This window comes from Lemur catta, chromosome 1 (assembly GCF_020740605.2).
Source record: "Lemur catta isolate mLemCat1 chromosome 1, mLemCat1.pri, whole genome shotgun sequence".
Taxonomy (NCBI): domain Eukaryota; kingdom Metazoa; phylum Chordata; class Mammalia; order Primates; family Lemuridae; genus Lemur; species Lemur catta.
Genome location: NC_059128.1, coordinates 243,765,380 through 243,784,562, shown reverse-complemented (window position 1 = coordinate 243,784,562; position 19,183 = coordinate 243,765,380). Strand labels below are relative to the sequence as shown.

At 35.5% G+C, this 19,183-nt stretch overlaps 1 protein-coding gene across 3 annotated transcripts in view; it reads left to right on the top strand.

The window, feature by feature from the left end:
• CRYBG3 (crystallin beta-gamma domain containing 3) overlaps nt 1-19,183 on the top strand; it is a 105,339-nt gene that overhangs the window by 57,844 nt on the left and 28,312 nt on the right. For 2 of the 3 annotated variants that reach the window (XM_045540423.1, XM_045540424.1), the window contains exons 9-15: nt 914-1,028; nt 2,188-2,223; nt 4,438-4,571; nt 7,730-7,856; nt 14,793-14,935; nt 15,045-15,171; nt 16,346-16,378. In XM_045540423.1, the coding sequence (XP_045396379.1) occupies nt 914-1,028; nt 2,188-2,223; nt 4,438-4,571; nt 7,730-7,856; nt 14,793-14,935; nt 15,045-15,171; nt 16,346-16,378 (715 nt within the window). Of the gene's footprint in view, nt 1-913; nt 1,029-2,187; nt 2,224-4,437; nt 4,572-7,729; nt 7,857-14,792; nt 14,936-15,044; nt 15,172-16,345; nt 16,379-19,183 lie in introns of those variants that run through there. The other variant, XM_045540425.1, reaches the window with a different exon arrangement.

Below are 19,183 nucleotides of genomic sequence, written 5' to 3'. Positions count from 1 at the left end.
GAGCCTGAACTATTTCTAGAGTGTCTACATATTAATAGTTATCGAATGTCTCTGCTTTTTTATTACTCCTCTATTCCTCAAGGCAGGTGGTGTTGCCCTCATGTTATAGATGAGTGATTTGTCCCAGGCTACTAGCTAGTAAGCACGGATTTGATACAAGGCCTGTCTGAATCCAAAGGTATCTATTTGGGTCTGAGTTCAGGCTAAATTCAGTCCCACATTGGCTCAATTCACAAAAGCCTGTGTACACGTCGCTCTATGTGGACCCCTCCTCTCTTTTTCACTGTTTTTGTTTACTCTGATGATGGTTAGTGTACAATTTTGGGGTCACTGTAAGACATCATTTTTTATCTCCCCTTAACCATGAATTAGAATTCTTGGGCAGGTCCAGTAATTGGCCCTATCCATGAGAAATATCTGTAATTAACAAGCTTAGCTGGAAGATAAGATGAGTCTTTTGGGAATCTTATTTCAAATACTGTTCCTTAGGCAGCCAAACAGAACTGATATCAATTCTAAAAATGTGACTCAAAATGTAAAATGCCTGATGAAATCCCTGCCTCTTATTGCCCCAGTTTAAAAAAGAATGAGATATAGTAGAATGGTTCTGATTTTTTAAATTATATCCTGCTTGAATTAAAGGTACCACATGTTTTAGGTATTGGAAAATAATAAGAAAATTAAGGCCTAGCACTTGACAAATATATTAGACTTATTATAGGATAGATAGTGTGTGAGGGTAAATAATAACATGGTAACTCTTGTTACATACTGTCTGGCTAATCACTTTGAGTGTGTTTTACTAGTATGATTCTGTGGTGGATGATCTTTTTTTGGTAGCCTTTTTTACTCTTACAGAACCAAACTGAATTATTACTATTATACTTTAACTGACCATTTATTTCTTATTTAGTTGGCTTGCCTACCCAGATATTAATTTTAAGGGGCAAGCTACAGTTTTGGAGGAGGACCATGGGCTCTTTGAGATTTCTGCAGCAGAAATGAAATCATTGCATCCACTTCAAATGGTAAGAAAATTTAAAAAGAAGTGTTCTTTTTCCAGGTATCCATGAGTCCAAAATTAAATAGCTGTGATGATTGCTCATGCATTCAATCTCAAGAAGTGAACATGTGTACTACTGAATTGGCAAACTATTAATATTTACATATTGTTTTTCTGTTTCTTTATATTGTAGAGAGTATATGTAACATGTCGGAGTGTACTTTGTATTTTGCCAAATTTATCACAGTACATGCAGTTGCCTTATAAGTATTCTTCTGTGAAAATTCTGAATATTTAATAAAGCTCTGAATTTGCTTTGTGGATGATTATTAGAACATTAGTTGTAGTAAATTACACTTTTTCACTGCAGTAATGAATGATAAAGCTCAGCATTAATAATAAATGGGCAGTTCTGTCAATGTTACTTTCTTAAAGATAAGTTCCTGCAGTATTTGCAGTACTTCTTTTTGTTGTAAACATTTTTATTCAAGGAGCAAACTGTTCAGTTAAATGTTGGCTATATGATAAGCCATTTCTGGTTGTTCTGTGCCTTTTTAAAAAACAGAAACCATGACAAACTGAGAAATTTTAAGAAATACCACAATGTGGAGTAGCATTTGAAACTAGAAAATTACAGAATTAGGGTTTTTGTAAGGAGGAGGTTACTTTTTATGCTGTACAACCTCGAGGTCATGAAGACATTGTGATAAAAAGCGTTGGCAGAACTTGGAAAAGGAAATGTGGTTAGCTCAGTGCTCTAAAATTTAGAAAGCCCGAGTAATTGTAGGGAAGACATTTGTATTAATTGGCTAAGAAATCTACTCTGCCAAATGAGATTTCTAAATCTGCCAGCAATTCCACTCTCCTTTTTGGGACACTCTGCAGTGGGATTCAGTATTAACTGGTTGTGTGTGCTCAAGGACTAAAGCTCAGTTTCCTTCCTTGAAGTAGTATTAATCTGGAAAGCACCTCTCTTAAGATTTCTTGCCCCATCTACATTGATGTAGAGCAGTTTGACTTGGTTTTGACTACTGTAGAATTCTGTGCTTAAAATTTAAAATTTACCAGAACTTAAATTTGGTATGTAATCTTCACTAATCAGATTTTTTATGTAACTTAACATGTCACTTTCAAATGTTTTAAATATTTACATACCTAATATTAAAATGTCTTGTCATCTTAAGGGTGGACTGAAAGTGGAAATGCCTATGAACTTAAAGGTAAGTCTTGAACAGATTTTTGTAACAAGTTAAAAAGTCTGAGTATTAATCATTAAGTATTTTGAACTATTAGAATAAAAAAATTACCTCAGTATATGATAATACCTAGCTAATGCATGTTGTGTGGTGGGAACAAGTGCACGGAACGTTTGCTGAGGGCGCACCTGAGGCTGTGAATGCAGAGTGGGATCAGTCTGCAAAGATGCAGGTCTGCACTGGCAGCTCAGTCACACCCACTAAGTGTGGAAAGGTGGAAAGATGATAGGTTCGATTTTTGTTTTGGGGGTCTTGAGATAGCAGCTAGAAATTCAAGTGGAGCTAGCTAGTAGGCATTTGGAAGTGATGTTCAGAAAAAGGTCAAGAGTGATCCGGAGGAGGTCTAGGTAGCTCTTATCAGATAGATGTCAGTTTGTAAGTATGAATATTTGAAGGGAGGAGTAGAGGGCAGTGAACAGTGAGGTGACAGTGGTGCCATGATCAAGCAGATTTTGGGAAAGAAAGGAGGAAATAGAATTACAAAATGTGTGTGAAGAAAAATAGGAGGAAAACCAGTGCAGTGATCAAAGATGCAAACAGGCCTCCTTGTACTTAGGTTACAGGAGCTCTAGAGGGAGATATGAAATAGGGATTCATCTGTCCTTTGCCTCTGCTCCAAAACAAGACACAACTCCTCCAACTTTCCCATTTCTGGGCATCCTAGTTTGTGGAACTGACCACCATTCTCTCAGTTGCATAGGTGGAGTCTTCTAAAATTTGTGTATCTAAGTGTATCTAATAAGCCTTGACTATATGTCGGAATCATACTTGTTGAAGTTTTAAAAAATAGTTATGCCTGAGTTCCGCTCTCTGAGATACTATTTTGATTTGGGGTGTGGTGAAGAATTGTCAGAGATCCCTAGGTGATTCTAGCATGCAGTCAAAGTTGCAAACTATTGATCTAAAAGATGTAGAATTAGCTGTGACACTCAGTGACTCCTGTCTCAGTCTCCTAGTCTGGTGAATCAGAACTTCAGTTGTCACAGTCTGGGTCTTCCTTGGACAGTTGCAGTTTGACAGGGTGTAGGTATATGTGAATGGATTGATTATCATAGAAAATCATAATTTTCAAGTTGTTAGATATTATTTATGGCTGGCTTATCAAATAATTGTTGCTCCTTAGTTTGAATGTTGTCAGCATACGTAACATGTATTATATAAACCCAAATAAAACTTTATCAATTCAAATACAGCACACAGTGAAAATCTAATATGTAGAAAACAGTGGAAGCAGTACTATATATTTTTTTATTCTGTGTAATGTTACCAGTTTTCAGAAATGAGGAGGCTGTAATTTTTTGGTTTAGTGTGTTTAAATGTGGGGTCTTATTTGCCAAGTTCTTGGGTTGCCAGTTGTGCACAAATTGTTTCACTAACTACAAATAGGACCAAGTGATAGAGTGTGTATAGATTAATGCTATTATCACTTTATCACTCCCCCATACTTAGGGCAGCTGGTACTTGGGAAGTAAAGAAGAACAAAATAGTCGAAGAAGAGACATATAGTATTGATCCAAATTTCAAGTAAATAAAATGCTAGAAATTTGTTCCCTATAACACTTCTTGCACCTCCCCCGAATTTGAATCAAATATCCAATTTTAAAAAAAACAATTTTTCAATAATTTCTTATTTTTAGGAACTTTTGTATTTAAATTCAAGAATTTGCACGTCTGTTTTTGTTCTCAGTAGATAGTATAAAGGCCATAGGAACAGTTAGTGTTGTAAGAAACAGTATGTATGTATTTTTTCAAATCAATAGGTAACTTATTGTTATACGCTGGAATCTCTAGAGAGTGTTTATTTCTTATAGGGGGTATTCAGTAAATATAAGGCCAGGTCTATATTAAATTTCAAACACAGGGATAAACTTATAAAGGTATTTCAAGAATAAGTTATAAGACAGTTAACTCTATGAGATGGTCGTAGGACCAGAACAATGTAATCATACTCAAGTATATTAATATGAGAGAAACATATTATTAACACTTTTACCTTTATGATGATAAGGACTCACATATTCCTTGTGAATATCAGACACTGTGCTATGTTGTAAGTATATATTAATGAAAAAGACAGTGGTCCTTATTCACATTGTGGTCTTTGGTATCACTTAAGTAAATCAGTGTGTATCTAGTCTGAAATATGAGGATGTTAAATAATTTTTTCATATTTTTCAGGTTATTATTTATGAAGAACCTCACTTCCATGGACAGGCCAAGGAGTTTAGTGAACATATAGATTCTGTCCCTAATTTTTTAAAAAATATCGAGGGCTTCCATGGAATTGGATCAATTCGTGTCATCGGTGGAGTGTGAGTGTCATATTTTCAATAATTGATTTAGTAGTCCATTTTTGAAGATCAGCACAAAAAAATGTGCTAAGCAGAGAAAAAAGCAATCTGCTTATTTTAATATAAAAATATACATTCTTTTTGTGATATTCAAAGTAAAAAATACTAGTTACTAACAGCTTTCTGTGAACTCTAGTTGGTAGTAAAGATTTTGAGATAGATTAAATGTAGGAAATGGTTTCTAAAACTTCAACACTTAGTATTTATAAACACCACATAGAAGACAAGAATTGCAAGATAAAATTATTTTTTCACAGGTTATAAACACGAATGAGAGCCCCAGTTTTTATTGTCTAGAATTCTGTTGATCTGAGTCAACTTAGGAGCCAAGGACCTTGGCAGTGAGCCCTCCCTCATTGAAGAAGTAGTCTGGGTTGTGTGTTTCCAAAATCAAGGGTTTTTGACGTTGGTTGCCTTCTGGTCCTGAACTGCTTTTGAGGAAGCCCTGGGTGTAAACCCAAGTCCACCCATCATTGCTACCATGCCAGTCTCCATCAGCAGTTACTGTGACAGAAACCCCAGGAAATCCGTGACCAGGCTGGGATGTGCCTTTATTTTAAAACCATGGAGAAGAAACTTTTCTCATACTTTGTCATTGTCAATCCAGTGCCAGAATCCCTCCAGAAACATTCTGTGTCTCTCTCTGTTGATACATTGGTTATTGAGGAATGTTTAATTTAAGCATCAGTATCTTTCTTTCTCTCTCTTTTTTACTTTAATTTTTTTATTTCAAAATATTAAGGGGGTAGAAATGTTTTGTTACATGGATAGCTTTTATAATGTTTTAGTCAGGGCTGTAAGTGTGCCCATCACCTGAATATTGTTCATTGTTCCTGTTAGATAGATTTTTACCCCTTCCCTCCTCCCCCTGCCCACTTCTTGATTTCCCATAATTTTTACTTTTTTCTGTACCCATGTGTGCCCATCAGTTCATTTCAAATTATTAGTATCTCTTGATATTTGCAGTAACATCATATAACTTTTTTATGCTATTCTAGCAAAGGACGTTACTAAAATATTATATTCATCGAAGTTAAATGACTTGTGTGAGATCTCCAAAGGTCTATATTTACAGACTTAGACTTTGCAATTTTTGGCAATAAATTAAGTGATAGCCACACCAGCCAAAATGGAAATGTAAGAGACTACAATATACCTGATATGCAGGTCATATCAATTATTAGTCTGATATATTGGTAACCATATAATTCCTATCGTTGAATTTTGAAAATTTGGAGTTTCAAGAGTAAATATGGTTTAGATAAACACATTTTTATTGTGTTGTATTTATTTGCAGTATTTTCTGGTTTGCGAACACACATGCTTCTTGTTAACCCTGCTGTAAAATATTTTTGCCTTTCCCTCTCTTTGGAATCTAAATGTTTTTCCTATTAAATAGATTGATTTAAAACTATTTTTCTGCTTCATAAAAAATTATCTGCTAAAATTCAGTGTGATGTACACTGTTCTGTTTTTTATAGCTATTTCATAAAAATCTCAAGAAAATATGGCTTGTAATACAGTGTACACAGTTTTGTGTTTATATGAAATTGCAGGAGAAAAATGCAATGCCCCCATTTAAAGATGAGCAGCTGACATCATTACTTTTTCACCATTTCTACCATGTTTTGCTTTTGTTAACTGTGTAATTTTATCTCTAGGTAGCATGGACTCTTCCTCATGCCTGTCTCATCTCAAGGAATCTGAGGAAATTGAAGTTGATTGATGTTTCTTAATTTTTCTCAGATAATACCTATTTTTAAATATCACAGATGAATATATAAATTGAATCTTAATCAAAACAGTATATTAAGAAAAACTGGGCAGATTTTTAGATTGTCATTATGTAATAGATATACTTAATCTGTCCTTTAACAGTAAGATCTTCTATACCTTTTGTTCCTTTTCTCACTCAGATATAATTAAAAGCATGTTTTTAGTAGCCGTATTTATACAAAAGAAAGCTTAGAATTTAAAAGTTGTTTTTTGAAACTTACTACTGTTAATTTCTTTACATATTACATATATACTAGGATGTATAAATGGGTTTATAGGGTTATTCCAACTGACGTGGACCCCCCATTGCCCACTGTAAATACACATGGAAACCAAGAAAGGGTTAATGATTACTGAATAGCTACTGTTATTTTGTGCCCCATGAAAACAGTTTTTTAGAATATCTTTTATATTTTCACAACTGTACTTAGGGATAAAGAGAAAACAATATTAGGCAGTTCTCCTAGTCTTCATTTTGTCAAGCTCCTGAATTCCAAAGTCCCCAACCCTGGAGCTCAGAATTGTCATCTTTGGAATCTGCCCAATTGGAGGGGGTCCTTCCCTAACTACACAGTGCAGCTAATGGCAGATTTAATCAAGTCAACTTGTTTCATGAACCATCTTTGCCCACACTGCATTAGATACTATGGATTATTCCATATAAAAACAAGTTTCATGGAGGAGCTTAACAACTAATGGTATTTCTAAGTTTTAGATTATATTTCAAGAAGGTGGTGGGACCAACATTTCCCACCCGTAAGTGTTTACAGATATCTTTGTGTTCATGTAGGGCACCAGGGCTAATACCAGCTTAGTCACATTTCCCAGTTCCTCTTTGCTAAACCCGCCTATGTTGTGTTTTTGATCTGAAGCCTGGTGAGAGGTTCCCTTGATTTAAACTCTGAATAAATGTTTAATATAATTGTCATTTTGTGGTTCTAGAAGGGCTTAATCAGTAAAATAAAAATGATTATTTTTGGATCTCAATGTGGATTTGTAACTCCTCTCATTGGCTATATATGCTTTCTATTATTTTTACTTGGCAAACTATTCTCTGAGCATGTTGGGCTGTGTGAGCAAGTCATACCACAAACATTTAATGAGCATTGCTCTATTTCAATTCTACAATTAACTTTTTGTTGGGAAAATCCTTCAAACTATAAAAACTATCAATCCACGAAGTACACACCATTTGTCTGTCTTTGTAAATGGAAACAAAGGAGATGTGTTGCTTTTTAGAATATGGAGATGAGTCACTATGAGCTTTATCATGATTTTCTCTCTTTTGCTTTCTTGACTACAGTTTTATCAGTGGTTCAGTTGGGTGTCCTTTGTATTTCTAGGTGGGTTGCCTACGAAAAAGAACATTTTAAAGGCCAGCAATTCCTACTTGAAGAAGGGAACTTTGAAGACAGAAATGCTTGTGGGGCATTAAGTGGCCCCATCTTGTCTTTCCGGTACTTACAAGCTGTGAGTTAACTTCCTTATCCTTAATTTTCTACCTGTTTTATCTGTTCATGAAAATTGGACATGACCACTCATAGTTTGTGAGGTTATAAAATGTTTCTAGCACCCAAGGACATGAAACTGAACTGCCCTTATGACTTGCCTGTTGTTCTTAACTGCCGTGATTATTAGAGAATATTTAGTTTTACTTTTCATCCATTGTCATTTTTGAGCACCTGTTAGATGTATTGTGCTAGTTGCTGGAGATTAGTGGCCAGAGGCTTAGTCCCAGCATTCACAGAGGAGGCAGTCTGGTAGGAAAGATAGCACTTATATGAATGTTTGATATCATTTGACTATGATTGGATTAGTACAGAGCACTCAGGGTACTACCCAGAGAAAGGTCTGTTGGTCAGTTATCCCCCACTTGGAGTAAAGAGGGCTTTGTGGAAAGGATGATAGTTTGAAGTTTGAAGTTCAAGAAAGTATTAGCTCCAAGTGGAGAATTTTTAAGACAGGGTGAAGGAAAAAGGAAGGTACTGTTTAGCAAGACCTGATGAACACATGTTAATGTGTAAAGTCAGGCTGTATGTCATTGATTCTCAGCTAGTGGTGATTTTATCCCTTAGGGTGCATTTGGCAGTGTCTGAAGACATTTTGGATTGTCATGTCGGGTGGGGGGGTGGGATGCTACTGACATCTAGTGGGTCGAGGCAAAGGATGCTGCTAAAACCCTACAATGTGAAGGACAGCCCACAGCAACAAAGAATTATGGGGCTCAAAATGTTAATAGTGTTGAGGTTGAGAAACCTTCCTATGAGTGAAACTGTGGTGTGTTTGGGGAAATGAGGCTAAGTTAGGAAGTTGGGAAGAACTTTGGGAAGATGAGTCCAGAGCCAGATAATGAGGGGCACTATGCCATGTTAAGGAGTAAGATTTTGAGCCATTGATGGATTTGGGGCCTAGTGAGCATGATTGCGTTAATGATTTAGAAGGATCTTTTTGGTGACTGTGTCAAGTGAGTCGGAAACCAGTTCTACCTGAAGGAAATATAGAACAGTCCACTGAAAATTAGGCACTGGGATTGCTTGAGCAATGGATAAATAACTTTTGAAGTATTTAGTCCACAATTCTAATACACAAGGACCACAGATTTTCTTTACTTAGCCATGCCTTTCTTGACCACTAAACGAGGCAAGCAAGACAAAATGAAAAAAGAGACTTTTTTTTTTAGGTCATTGTGACCACATTCATTGAGGAAACCATAAGTCATTCAAAAGCATTGTCCAACCAGTATTGAATAACTTAAACTTTTTCCCATATCATTTAAAAAAGAGAGTTGGGTGGGGGCATTGCTGATGCTAGAAATGTTTAGCAATGAATGTGATGGTATCTTCCAAAGATGATTGTGATTAAAACAAGCAAACAAAACACAAAACTCCAAGTCCCTGGTTGAAATCTCCCAATAGTAGAAAATGTGAAAAGTTTTAAATACTGTAACTATAAAGCTAAATAATTAGGACATATTTGATATAGATAGGGTCTCTAATGCACAGTAGAAAAATTGGCATAAATGAGCGTGTTACTGCTGCACACAGAAGTTTGGGCATATACAAAACTGATGACACAGTTTTGTTAGACATAAGTGAAAATGCCCTTCAAAGAAAAGCTTCTGTTTTCTTTAAATTATATTTTTCAAAAATTTAAAATATTAGTTGTTAGCTTATAGCTAAAGATGTTATCATAGTCCTCATTACAATAATCCTAACATTTGTAAGGTACTTAACTACTGGCTTTACGTGTATACTTGCACTAATAATCTTCACAAAGACTATGAGGTAGAGGCCCTTACGATTCATCTTACAGATACAAAACCTGAGGATCGAAGAGGTTAGATACTGTGCCCAAGTGTAAAGCTGTGATTTCAGGGCAAGTCTGCCTTACTCCCATGTTATATTATCTATTTTCCATAGTTGCAAAATGCTTAGACTTAAAAAGCACCTTAACAATGGAAAACTGGATTTTATTCAGTCAAAGGCTTATTAGCATTTCATTTATAGCTATAAATACAGGGTCACATTATAGACCAATATACATATATAACAAATTAGTATTTACTTTATTTTCAGACACTTTATCGTGTAAATTTATGTTCACTAAAATATTTTCAGATGAAATATACTAAAAATTTTATACATATTTAGACAATGTAAAATTTACATATATATGTATTGTGAAAATGCTTTAAAAACTTGCTTATCAAGTTATGCTTAGAAAAATTATATATTCCCCAGACATAGCACATAATTGGGAAGGAGTTCTTAAAGCTCATGTGACTGTGACAGCCCTCCGTGAGTTAACAGGTAGAGCTATGTGAGACGTTGTTTCCCCACACAGACTCTCAGATGTCTCCAACCTGGGAAAGAGTGAAGCACTGCATTTAAGATCTCAGTGGAAGTAATATAAAATAAACAGGAGGATAGATAGAAGAGCTGCATAATACAATGCAATGTTCAGATGTCCTGGCTCCAGTATATGGAACACTCTGGATCTACTAAGGTCAAATACCGGACATGTTCCTTAGGGATAATGTGATCTGTGTCATGGAGTGCTTCGGAAAGGACAACCAGAACTGTGTTCCTAACTCCAAATGAGTCATTCAGATACATTGACTTGGACTTGATTATTATTATTATTTTTTTTGAAAAGGAGAGGAGCAAAAGGAATGTATTTAGGCTCCAGGGATTAAGGAATTTTTATTCCTTGGCTTCCTTAATAAAACTTTCTTGGTGTGCTTGTTTTTCCCAAGTATTAACTTTTAGGCTTGCTTTTGTTATGATTTTCAGACTGTAGGCTTCTTTTCAGACCCCTGAAACCAGGTGGCATGCAGTGGAGACCATCTCTCCTAAGTTAATGGATGCATCAGATCTCCAGTGGTGTCTCATACCATGTTGCCCACTGGGGACTGTAGCACAAAAACTCAGCTGAGAGATTTTATGTACTTTAGAGTAATCAAATTACTGATCCTTAGGAATTATCTTTGGGCCTGAAGCACTGCTCATTAGTTTTCTCTAAAGTGGGGAGTATTATACCCGAGACTCTACTAACCTATCCAAGTGCTTTAAAATACAAAATGGAATACAGTTTGTAAGATCTTTCCATTATTGTTCATTCTTCTCAGGCATAAGAGCTCCATTTTACTCTGTGTGACTTTCAGAGTTATTTAATTGTGCCTAGAAAAGCAGGGAAGGTAGTAGCCTGGTAACCTCATAGGGCTTACTCTGGACATGACTTGAGTCCCTATTCTGGTCACTTCCTGAAAAAGGCAGTTAGAAGTTTTTTGTTTTATGGATTTTTTTTCCTGCATATTTTTTTTTAACCACACTTTGTACATGTGACCCATGGAGTTTCATTCTCAGGTGACTGGAGCCAGGACTAGCCTGTAACCCTGAGCACAGCAGTTGGCTTAGAGCTAGAGCTCTGCCCAGCAGGGGCACCATATTGAGAGCAACTAATTAACTAGACTAGCTATCGTATATATGTAGGCTTGAGAGAAAAATACAGAGAGGGACAAAACAGGAGAGTGGCTCAGAAAGGACGAAGTATGTAGAAAAAGATGGAAGGCAAAAGCCAAAAGGCAAGAAGAACCATGAATAAACAAAAGTAGAAGATGGAAAGAGCAGAGTGATAGCAATTAGGAGATTCCTGTGGCCCTTGGGCAGGTCTCTGGGAATGGTAGACAGTGTAGCAAGAACACAAACTCAAGCCATGTGAGTAAATTTACTTGTGAGCCCATATGCTGCTAGCACTTGTATCTGGCAGTGGGCCCTGTGACAATAGGTCCCTCCCGCTCTGCTCATCTCCAGTCTGCGTTGTTGCCGGTGGCCCATGCCTCTAACCTGTTTCCCAGCTCCTCATTGTCCTCAGTGCCACGACTCTCTGACAACCCATACAATATTATTTGTGCAAATCATTGCTCAAGTAAAGTATACCCCAGCATAACACAAGTTATTTCTAAATGACAGGGCACACACACAGCACACAGGCACATATCTGTATTCATGATGCTCTGTCCTTGTCCTGTTACTCCAACATATCACAGTGATGATGACATATTTCAGCTCATCCCTGCTCTCCCATTCTCACAGTTCTAACAGGGAGTAGAACAATTAGTTGTAGGAGCAGAGGACATAGAATCAGAAATAGACAGCTCCAGAGTCACCAGAGTGGGAGAGGGGAGGTCCCTATAATTGAGAGCTGTTGAGGAACCTTCCTATTATGGTTGGGTGTGACTTTGTTGGTGATAGATGACTTGTTCCCGACCAGGACCCAGACTGGGCTCCCTTCAGCCATCATCACATCATATCCTCACAGTCACCTTGAACTGGCTAACACACTTTCAGGTTGCAGGGAACAGAGTTATGTCCAAATTCCTGGGATGATAGAGGTTTATGTTGTCAATATAATCAAGTTTGTTGATGTGGCATCAACGTTGTAAATCATAGTCCAGTTGGGAAGCTTGTTTTGGGGACTTTAAGGTAGGTCACTTATAGGCCATTAGAGCCCTGATTTCCTTATCTGGAAAATGGCATATTGTGTGTACGTGTGTGTAAAAATCAGGAATTAGGAGAGCTCAAAAAAGATAAATGTGAAAGTGTTATGAAAATAAAATGTTAATAAAAAGGGGCATGGTGATAATGATCTACTGAGGTCCCAGTTTATAAGAACCGTGTGAAAATAATGAAGGTGGCAGGTACTCTTAGGTTCCAAAGGTTTACTTTCAAGGAGGAATTGAAAACAGTTATGGGTTAGAAATTATCTTATAATAAAAATTTCAAGTAAAAAGCCTTTATCTTTTATACTGAAGTTTCAAGTGAAATTTGACCCAGCTATGTCAGCAATTTAAAAATCCTTGAAAAGTGACAAGTAGTATATGTAGTATATGCAAGAGGATTTTTTAAACATATTTTCTCGCTCTCCTTATAGATGCCTTGCTTTTTTTTGCGTGGGGGTGGGAGGGATTGTTTTATTTGTTCATATAAAATGTGTTTACCTAGAAGTCTTATATACTCAGATTACAATGTACTAAAAAGGGAAGAAAATTGATATTGATGAGACTTACGGAAATTGGTAACATTTGATTTGATTTGCATAAAATTTGATGTATGAACAATGAAGGGGGAAAGAGAGGATTTTTTTTAAAAAATGTATTCTATATTTTCCAATTTTAATATATGTGATAGAAATTTGAAAAAAATGTAGGGTAAAATGTTAAATTTCCCTGTACCCAAAGGTAACCTCTCTTAATTTTTAAAAATTTCTTAATCTTTTTTTTAAGGAAAAAATTTTTTTAAGAAAAGAAATCTAATCTTACTGATGTTTATAAGTTTGAGTTTTTGTCCTGCTCTTTCATCTTTACATTTATATCTGACAGTGATTAAAAGTTTAGGGTAGTTAAACAGACGGCCCTGGACTCAAATTCAATCTCTGCCCCTCACTAGCTGTGTGAACTCTGACAAATTGTTCAATTTCCTTAGCTATAAAGTAGGATTGATAGGGCCAGGTGAGGTGGCTCACGCCTGTAATCCTAGCACTCTGGGAGGCCGAGGCAGGAGGATTGCATGAGGTCAGGAGTTTGAGACCAGCCTGAGCAAGAGCGAGACCCTGACTCTACAAAAAATACAAAAATTGGCCAGGTGTGGTGGAGTGTGCCTGTAGTCCCAGCTACTCTGGAGGTTGAGTCAGGAGGATCGCTGCAGCCCAGGAGTTTGAGGCTGTAGTGAGCTATGATGATTCCACTATACTCTAGCTAGGGTGACAGAGTGAGACTCTGTCTCAAAAAAAAAAAAAAAAAAATTGGATTGATAGTAGTGTAATCTCATGTGGTAGCAATTTGGGAAGTAACGTACATAAACCTCTGGTCAGTAGTAAGTATATAATACGTTTAACTGTTAAAAACTCTTCATTATATTTAATTATATTTAATATTCCATCAAGTGATAAGAGGTAGTAAGGGTTATTAAATTATCTTTTAGACATTTATATTGTTTATATTAATAGTTTTTCACTATTCTAAATAATGCATCCTTGCATATAAATTGCTCACCATTTAGTTCTTTTAGGAAACTTTTCTTAAAGAGAAATTTCAGGGTTGGAAAACATGAACAGTTTCTTTTTAATTATTTCTAAATTATTTTCTAAAATAGTTGTTCAATTTGTATTTCCACCAGCAATGTTTTCTGACAAAACATTGAAAAAAATTCATTTTCTTAATTGAATTTTAAAAAGTGAAAATTTTTTTAATTGTAATTTTTTAAATTTGAATTTCTTTAATTTACTAGTGAAATTAGACATTTGGATATTTGTTTTTAATGTTATTTTCTCCTTTTTCAATTGTGTGTGCCTTTTGCTAATTTATCTATTTGGGTCTTAGCATTTTTCTAAGATATTTTTGTTTTAAATATGTTTGCCCACTATAAAAATTTTTTTAAATTTCCTGTCCTCATTTTGATTTTTTCATGAACAGTTTTTTTGGTAAGCAGATTGTATCTATTTTTTCTGTTACATTTAAGCTCATAGAATCTTCTCCTGCATTGCCCACATTGTATATTCACTTTTGTTTTATGTAGTTTTTGCTCCTTTAGCACCAGTGAGACTAGTTTCCTTTACAATTAGTGTTACATATGATGGCCTGTAAGTCCCAGCAGTTTACTAATTGTTGACTAATTTCCATTTATATAAAAATGTTATACCTTCCTGATTAAAGTAAATTCAGGCTTATTTTTTCCTTTAAACTATATAGGAACAGTGACTATAAAACTGTTTCCTGGGCCATTTAAAATTCTTCCTGGAGTTATTTATGTGAAAATTATCCCACGAGTATGTGAACTTGTGCTAAGATAATATCAGTCCATAAAACAAAATGCATGTTTTCCTAAACTTTCCTCTTCCTCTTTTTAGAATTTTATAGAATCTTCTATCACACTGTTTGAATCTGACCTAGAAAGTGGGAAGTTTATTGACATTACAAATCAGGAAATTTCTGACTTAGAAGAAATTGGCTTTGGCAGTGAAATAAGATCCATTCACGTTAAAAGTGGAGTGTAAGTTGTCCCCTACTCTTAAGAACCTTGAGAGATTCTTTGGTGTTTAAAATTATTGTTTTCTTGATTGACCATCACCTGTGTTCTTTTTCCTTTTTTCCCTTGCTAGATGGGTTGCCTACCAGCAGAAGTTCTTCTGTGGAGAGCAATACATTTTAGAGAAAGGGAAATACAAATGCTTTTTTGATTGGGGAGGATCAAATAATATAATCATGTCGATACGACCTATCCAACTGGTGAGTGAAATATGAAGATAACCAATGCCAGTGGCATGTAATACTATGCAACTGAATAAGTGGGAAACACTTTTTTTTTAACCTTTTACCCTGACAGTTTTTTAAATTGACAGTTAATAATTGTACATATTCATGGGATACATAGTGATGTTTTGATAGATATAATGCATAGTGATCAGATCAGGGTAATTATTAATATATCCATCATCTCAAACATTTGTGATTTCCTTGTGTTGGGAACATTCACTATACCCCTCCTAGCCATTTGGAACTATATAATAATGTTAACTATAGTCATTCTACAGTGGTATGGAATGCTAGAACTTATTTCTCTTATCTAGCTGTAATTTTGTATCATTTCACACTTTGTAAGAGTGGAATTTTTAAATTTTGTTATGTGTATATATAGAGAAAATGAAATAGCATATATGAATTTCTATAGACCGCGTAGAGAGCCAGTAGATACTAACATATGAATGAGATGGCTCTGTAATTTGATCAGTTCATTTGTTCAACAGTGTTTCTTTAGTGCCTCTGATATGTTGGACACCATGCTGATCACTGGAGATAAGAGATGAATAAGACTCCCCTGGTGGGTCTCAGTCTCTTAGGGGAGATAGGTGTAGGGACAATTAATTATAGTACAATCAGTGAGAAAATGAAGTGTGTAGATTGTGCTGGGGGAGCAGAGGAAGGGAACACTCAGTGCCTGGGGATTTGGGGACCTTTCCACAGAAGATGTGTTGAGTGACAGCTTAAGGGATAAAAGCAATTTTTCCAGGCAGAAAGGGCATTTCACAAAGAGGGAATAATCTCCTTTTGTGCAAAGTCATGAAGTTGTTGAAAGAGTGTGGCCAGTTTGGATGATAACCAGCACTGCGGAACAATAAGAGTGCCCATGAAATAATGGTCAGAAATTCACACTCCGTCTTTGTAACGGGCCTTGGGGTAGCTTTTTCTTTTGGCTACAATATTATTCAAAATGAATTAGTCATAAGTGCTAAAATTGTAAGAGAATTCATAGGTTATGTGAAGGTTATAGACAGTTCAAATTATCTAGCAAATTGGTCAGACCATTAAAAAATTCTTTTTCAAAGGAAATTTTCAACACATTCAAAAAGGCAACTAAGATCATGAGATTACATTTTAAGAAATGTTTTAATATATTTTTCAGGAACCACTTGGAATAAATGAACCTCCACATTTGGTATGTTTAAAAATATTCTTAACTTGTAATTGTTAAATTACTTACTAAAAGCATTTATACTCAAATCTTTATACTCAAATATTTATACTCAAATCTTTCTGTTTTCCTCGGATAACTTTTCTGTGTCTATATGGCAGGGCAGTGCCTGTCTTTGTTAGTGATTGCTTTGGCCTGGGTTTGTCACGGTTCCTTTCATTTTCTCTTGACAGAGCTGCAGCTCTGACCATTTTAGGGTCATTTTGAACCTCTGCCCCCTCTTTCTTGTTGCCCATTCTCTCTTCAGTGTCTCATTTTTATTTAACACATATTAAGTTGTCTTGGCAGGTGCAAATTTATCAGGGAGAAATCACTGACTTGGCATGCTTATTACATGCATGTAGTTCTGATACCTATGTCAGAACAAATGTTTCTTCAATGAGCTAGTGAAGTTGAAACCCTACGTTTTCATTTCTAGTGTGCTAATAATTTAAAGGGGATTGGGCAATACTCTGGAGCCTAATGTCTGTTTATTATCTATTGAGGGCTAGAAATTGTGCCTATTTAATACTTATACTAACTCTGTGAGGTCAGTATTAATCCTATTTATAGAAAAGAAAACCGAGATTCAGAATTTAAGTAAGTCCCATATCACACAACTAGAATTAGCAAAATAGACCTTTCTGGTATCTGACTCCAGTTAACAAGACCACGTTTTCAGGGTCGTACATCAGAGAAAGACATATCATGATATGATCAGTACAACTGTAGAGGGGGTGAGAGACATTGCTTTCTCTGTTTCATTTTAAATAACAAATTTAAAAAAATTGCTGCCAAAAAGCCAAATATAGTGATTAATTTTAGATATTTAGCATTTGCTACCTTTGCATAATGCTCATTCCTTTTCTCTGAATGTCTGTGTTTCTCATATTCATGTCAGCATTTGTGTGTTTGAGACCAGCTTAGTGTAACCATGTTTCCATTCACAGTGCTTTCAAGTTTTATTATTTTCTGATTAGCTCAGGCCTATTGGGAGCATTTCCTTTCTGAATATAATTGGTTATTGTATTTACAGACACTTGCTGCCAGATCTTTATTTTGAATTTCTTAGAACTCTCAACTGTGGATTTTTAAAGAACTTTTTGAACCATGAATCAAAATAACATGAGTAGATTAAAAGAATTAAACAAGATGAATTTCAAACTATACATCTTTTGAGTTTTAACGGCCAGTAAAAAGTCCCATTCTTTTAACTTCTGTTCCTCCCCCTCCTACCTCCCTGTTCCTTTTTTTATGGACTTCCTTGTTTGGGGCAGATTGCTGGTAGGATTTTCTTGATAGTATTTCCAGTCCAACTTGAAGAGAGAGGAAGTGGCAGAAAACGCCCAGAGAAATCAGCCCAACTTCATTTTTCTGGGTATGGCTCAGTTATTGCCTTGTGAAATAAATGTTTCTGACAGGTACATGATAGCTGGATATTTAGTAACACATGAACAAAGCCTCCTCTGTTCACCCAGTGTCAAAGCTCTTGTTATTTTCAGTGGACCAAATTTGCAGACATTTTTCTTGTTTATAGTTACCTAAATATGAACGGGTCGTGGCTGACATACTGGTTCCATTCAGTTACTAGAAAGTATTTTCTCCTTCACAGGCAGTTATGACAGAGTGGCCATACAGATGCTGTGTTCAGATGGGGTACTTGTGTACTTATTTTCCCTGTCTGAGGAATAAGGAGGAAGTTACATCTCAGGGTTCAAATCAAAGAGGAATTTGTTTTTTTATGCTGGGAATTTTAAGGGGAACCTCAAGCAACTTGAGAGGGGAAAAGCCAGAAAATGTATGCAAATAGAGATTAACATATATCATGAGAGTTATGATAGTAAAATATGATTGCTCTGTAAGCATATTATGATGAGATGTATCTTATTTGGGATACTAGTACAACACCACCTTTTATGAAGAAGATTGCTTTTCTGCTAAGGCTAAAGTTCAGTCACTAAGTCCAGTTACCAACTCAGAATATACAGGATCGTTATAGAGTTCTTCATTATTAGCAGGTGGCATTTTATTTTTTAATTTTTCCCCAAAAAAAACAAAAACCAAAGAGAATGTGGATTATCTGCATAGTGTCATCATCTCTCTCTCTTGGCAAGTCCTGAATATCAGAAAGCTTACTAGATTAAATCTTCTGAAAGTAAATTTAGTTTTCAGGGGATGTTGTAGGCAGACACCATTCTCTAGCAATTCTAACCAGTTACCCACTGTGACTTAATCATGTACCTTGTGTTTCTAGAATCTTTTTCAAATCCATTTGCAAATATAATTAAAAGCTTGGATTTCTTTAAATATTGAGCCCCTGTTCCATTTTATACATGATTGTAGCCAAGAAAAGCAACTGGATATTTTCTTATATTGGATAACTTAGCCTTACTCAACTCAAGTTTAAAGTAATCACAGGATCTATAATAGTTGTGCTTATAGGAAAATGACAGTTTTATGTAAATATCAGTAAGATTCAAGATCAATGGAGAGAAAATACTTCTTTGTGGCACTACAACCAGATCATTTTTATATGATCCAAAGCACAGAAGTACTTAAGAAGAATTATTTAAGTAAAGAAAACATTTTATTATTGATAAGGGAAATAAAATTATTGTTGAAAATGTAATTGATGTGAGAAGTATATAACACAATATGAAAAAGGTGTGATGTAGTAGAAGAATGGAAACAAAACTTTTCTGTAACAATTGGCATGTTTGTTAGAGGGAGCTCCGAAGGGCTGGAGAAAGGTTTATTTAGACATGGAAGAAAAGTTCCTCATAGAAATTA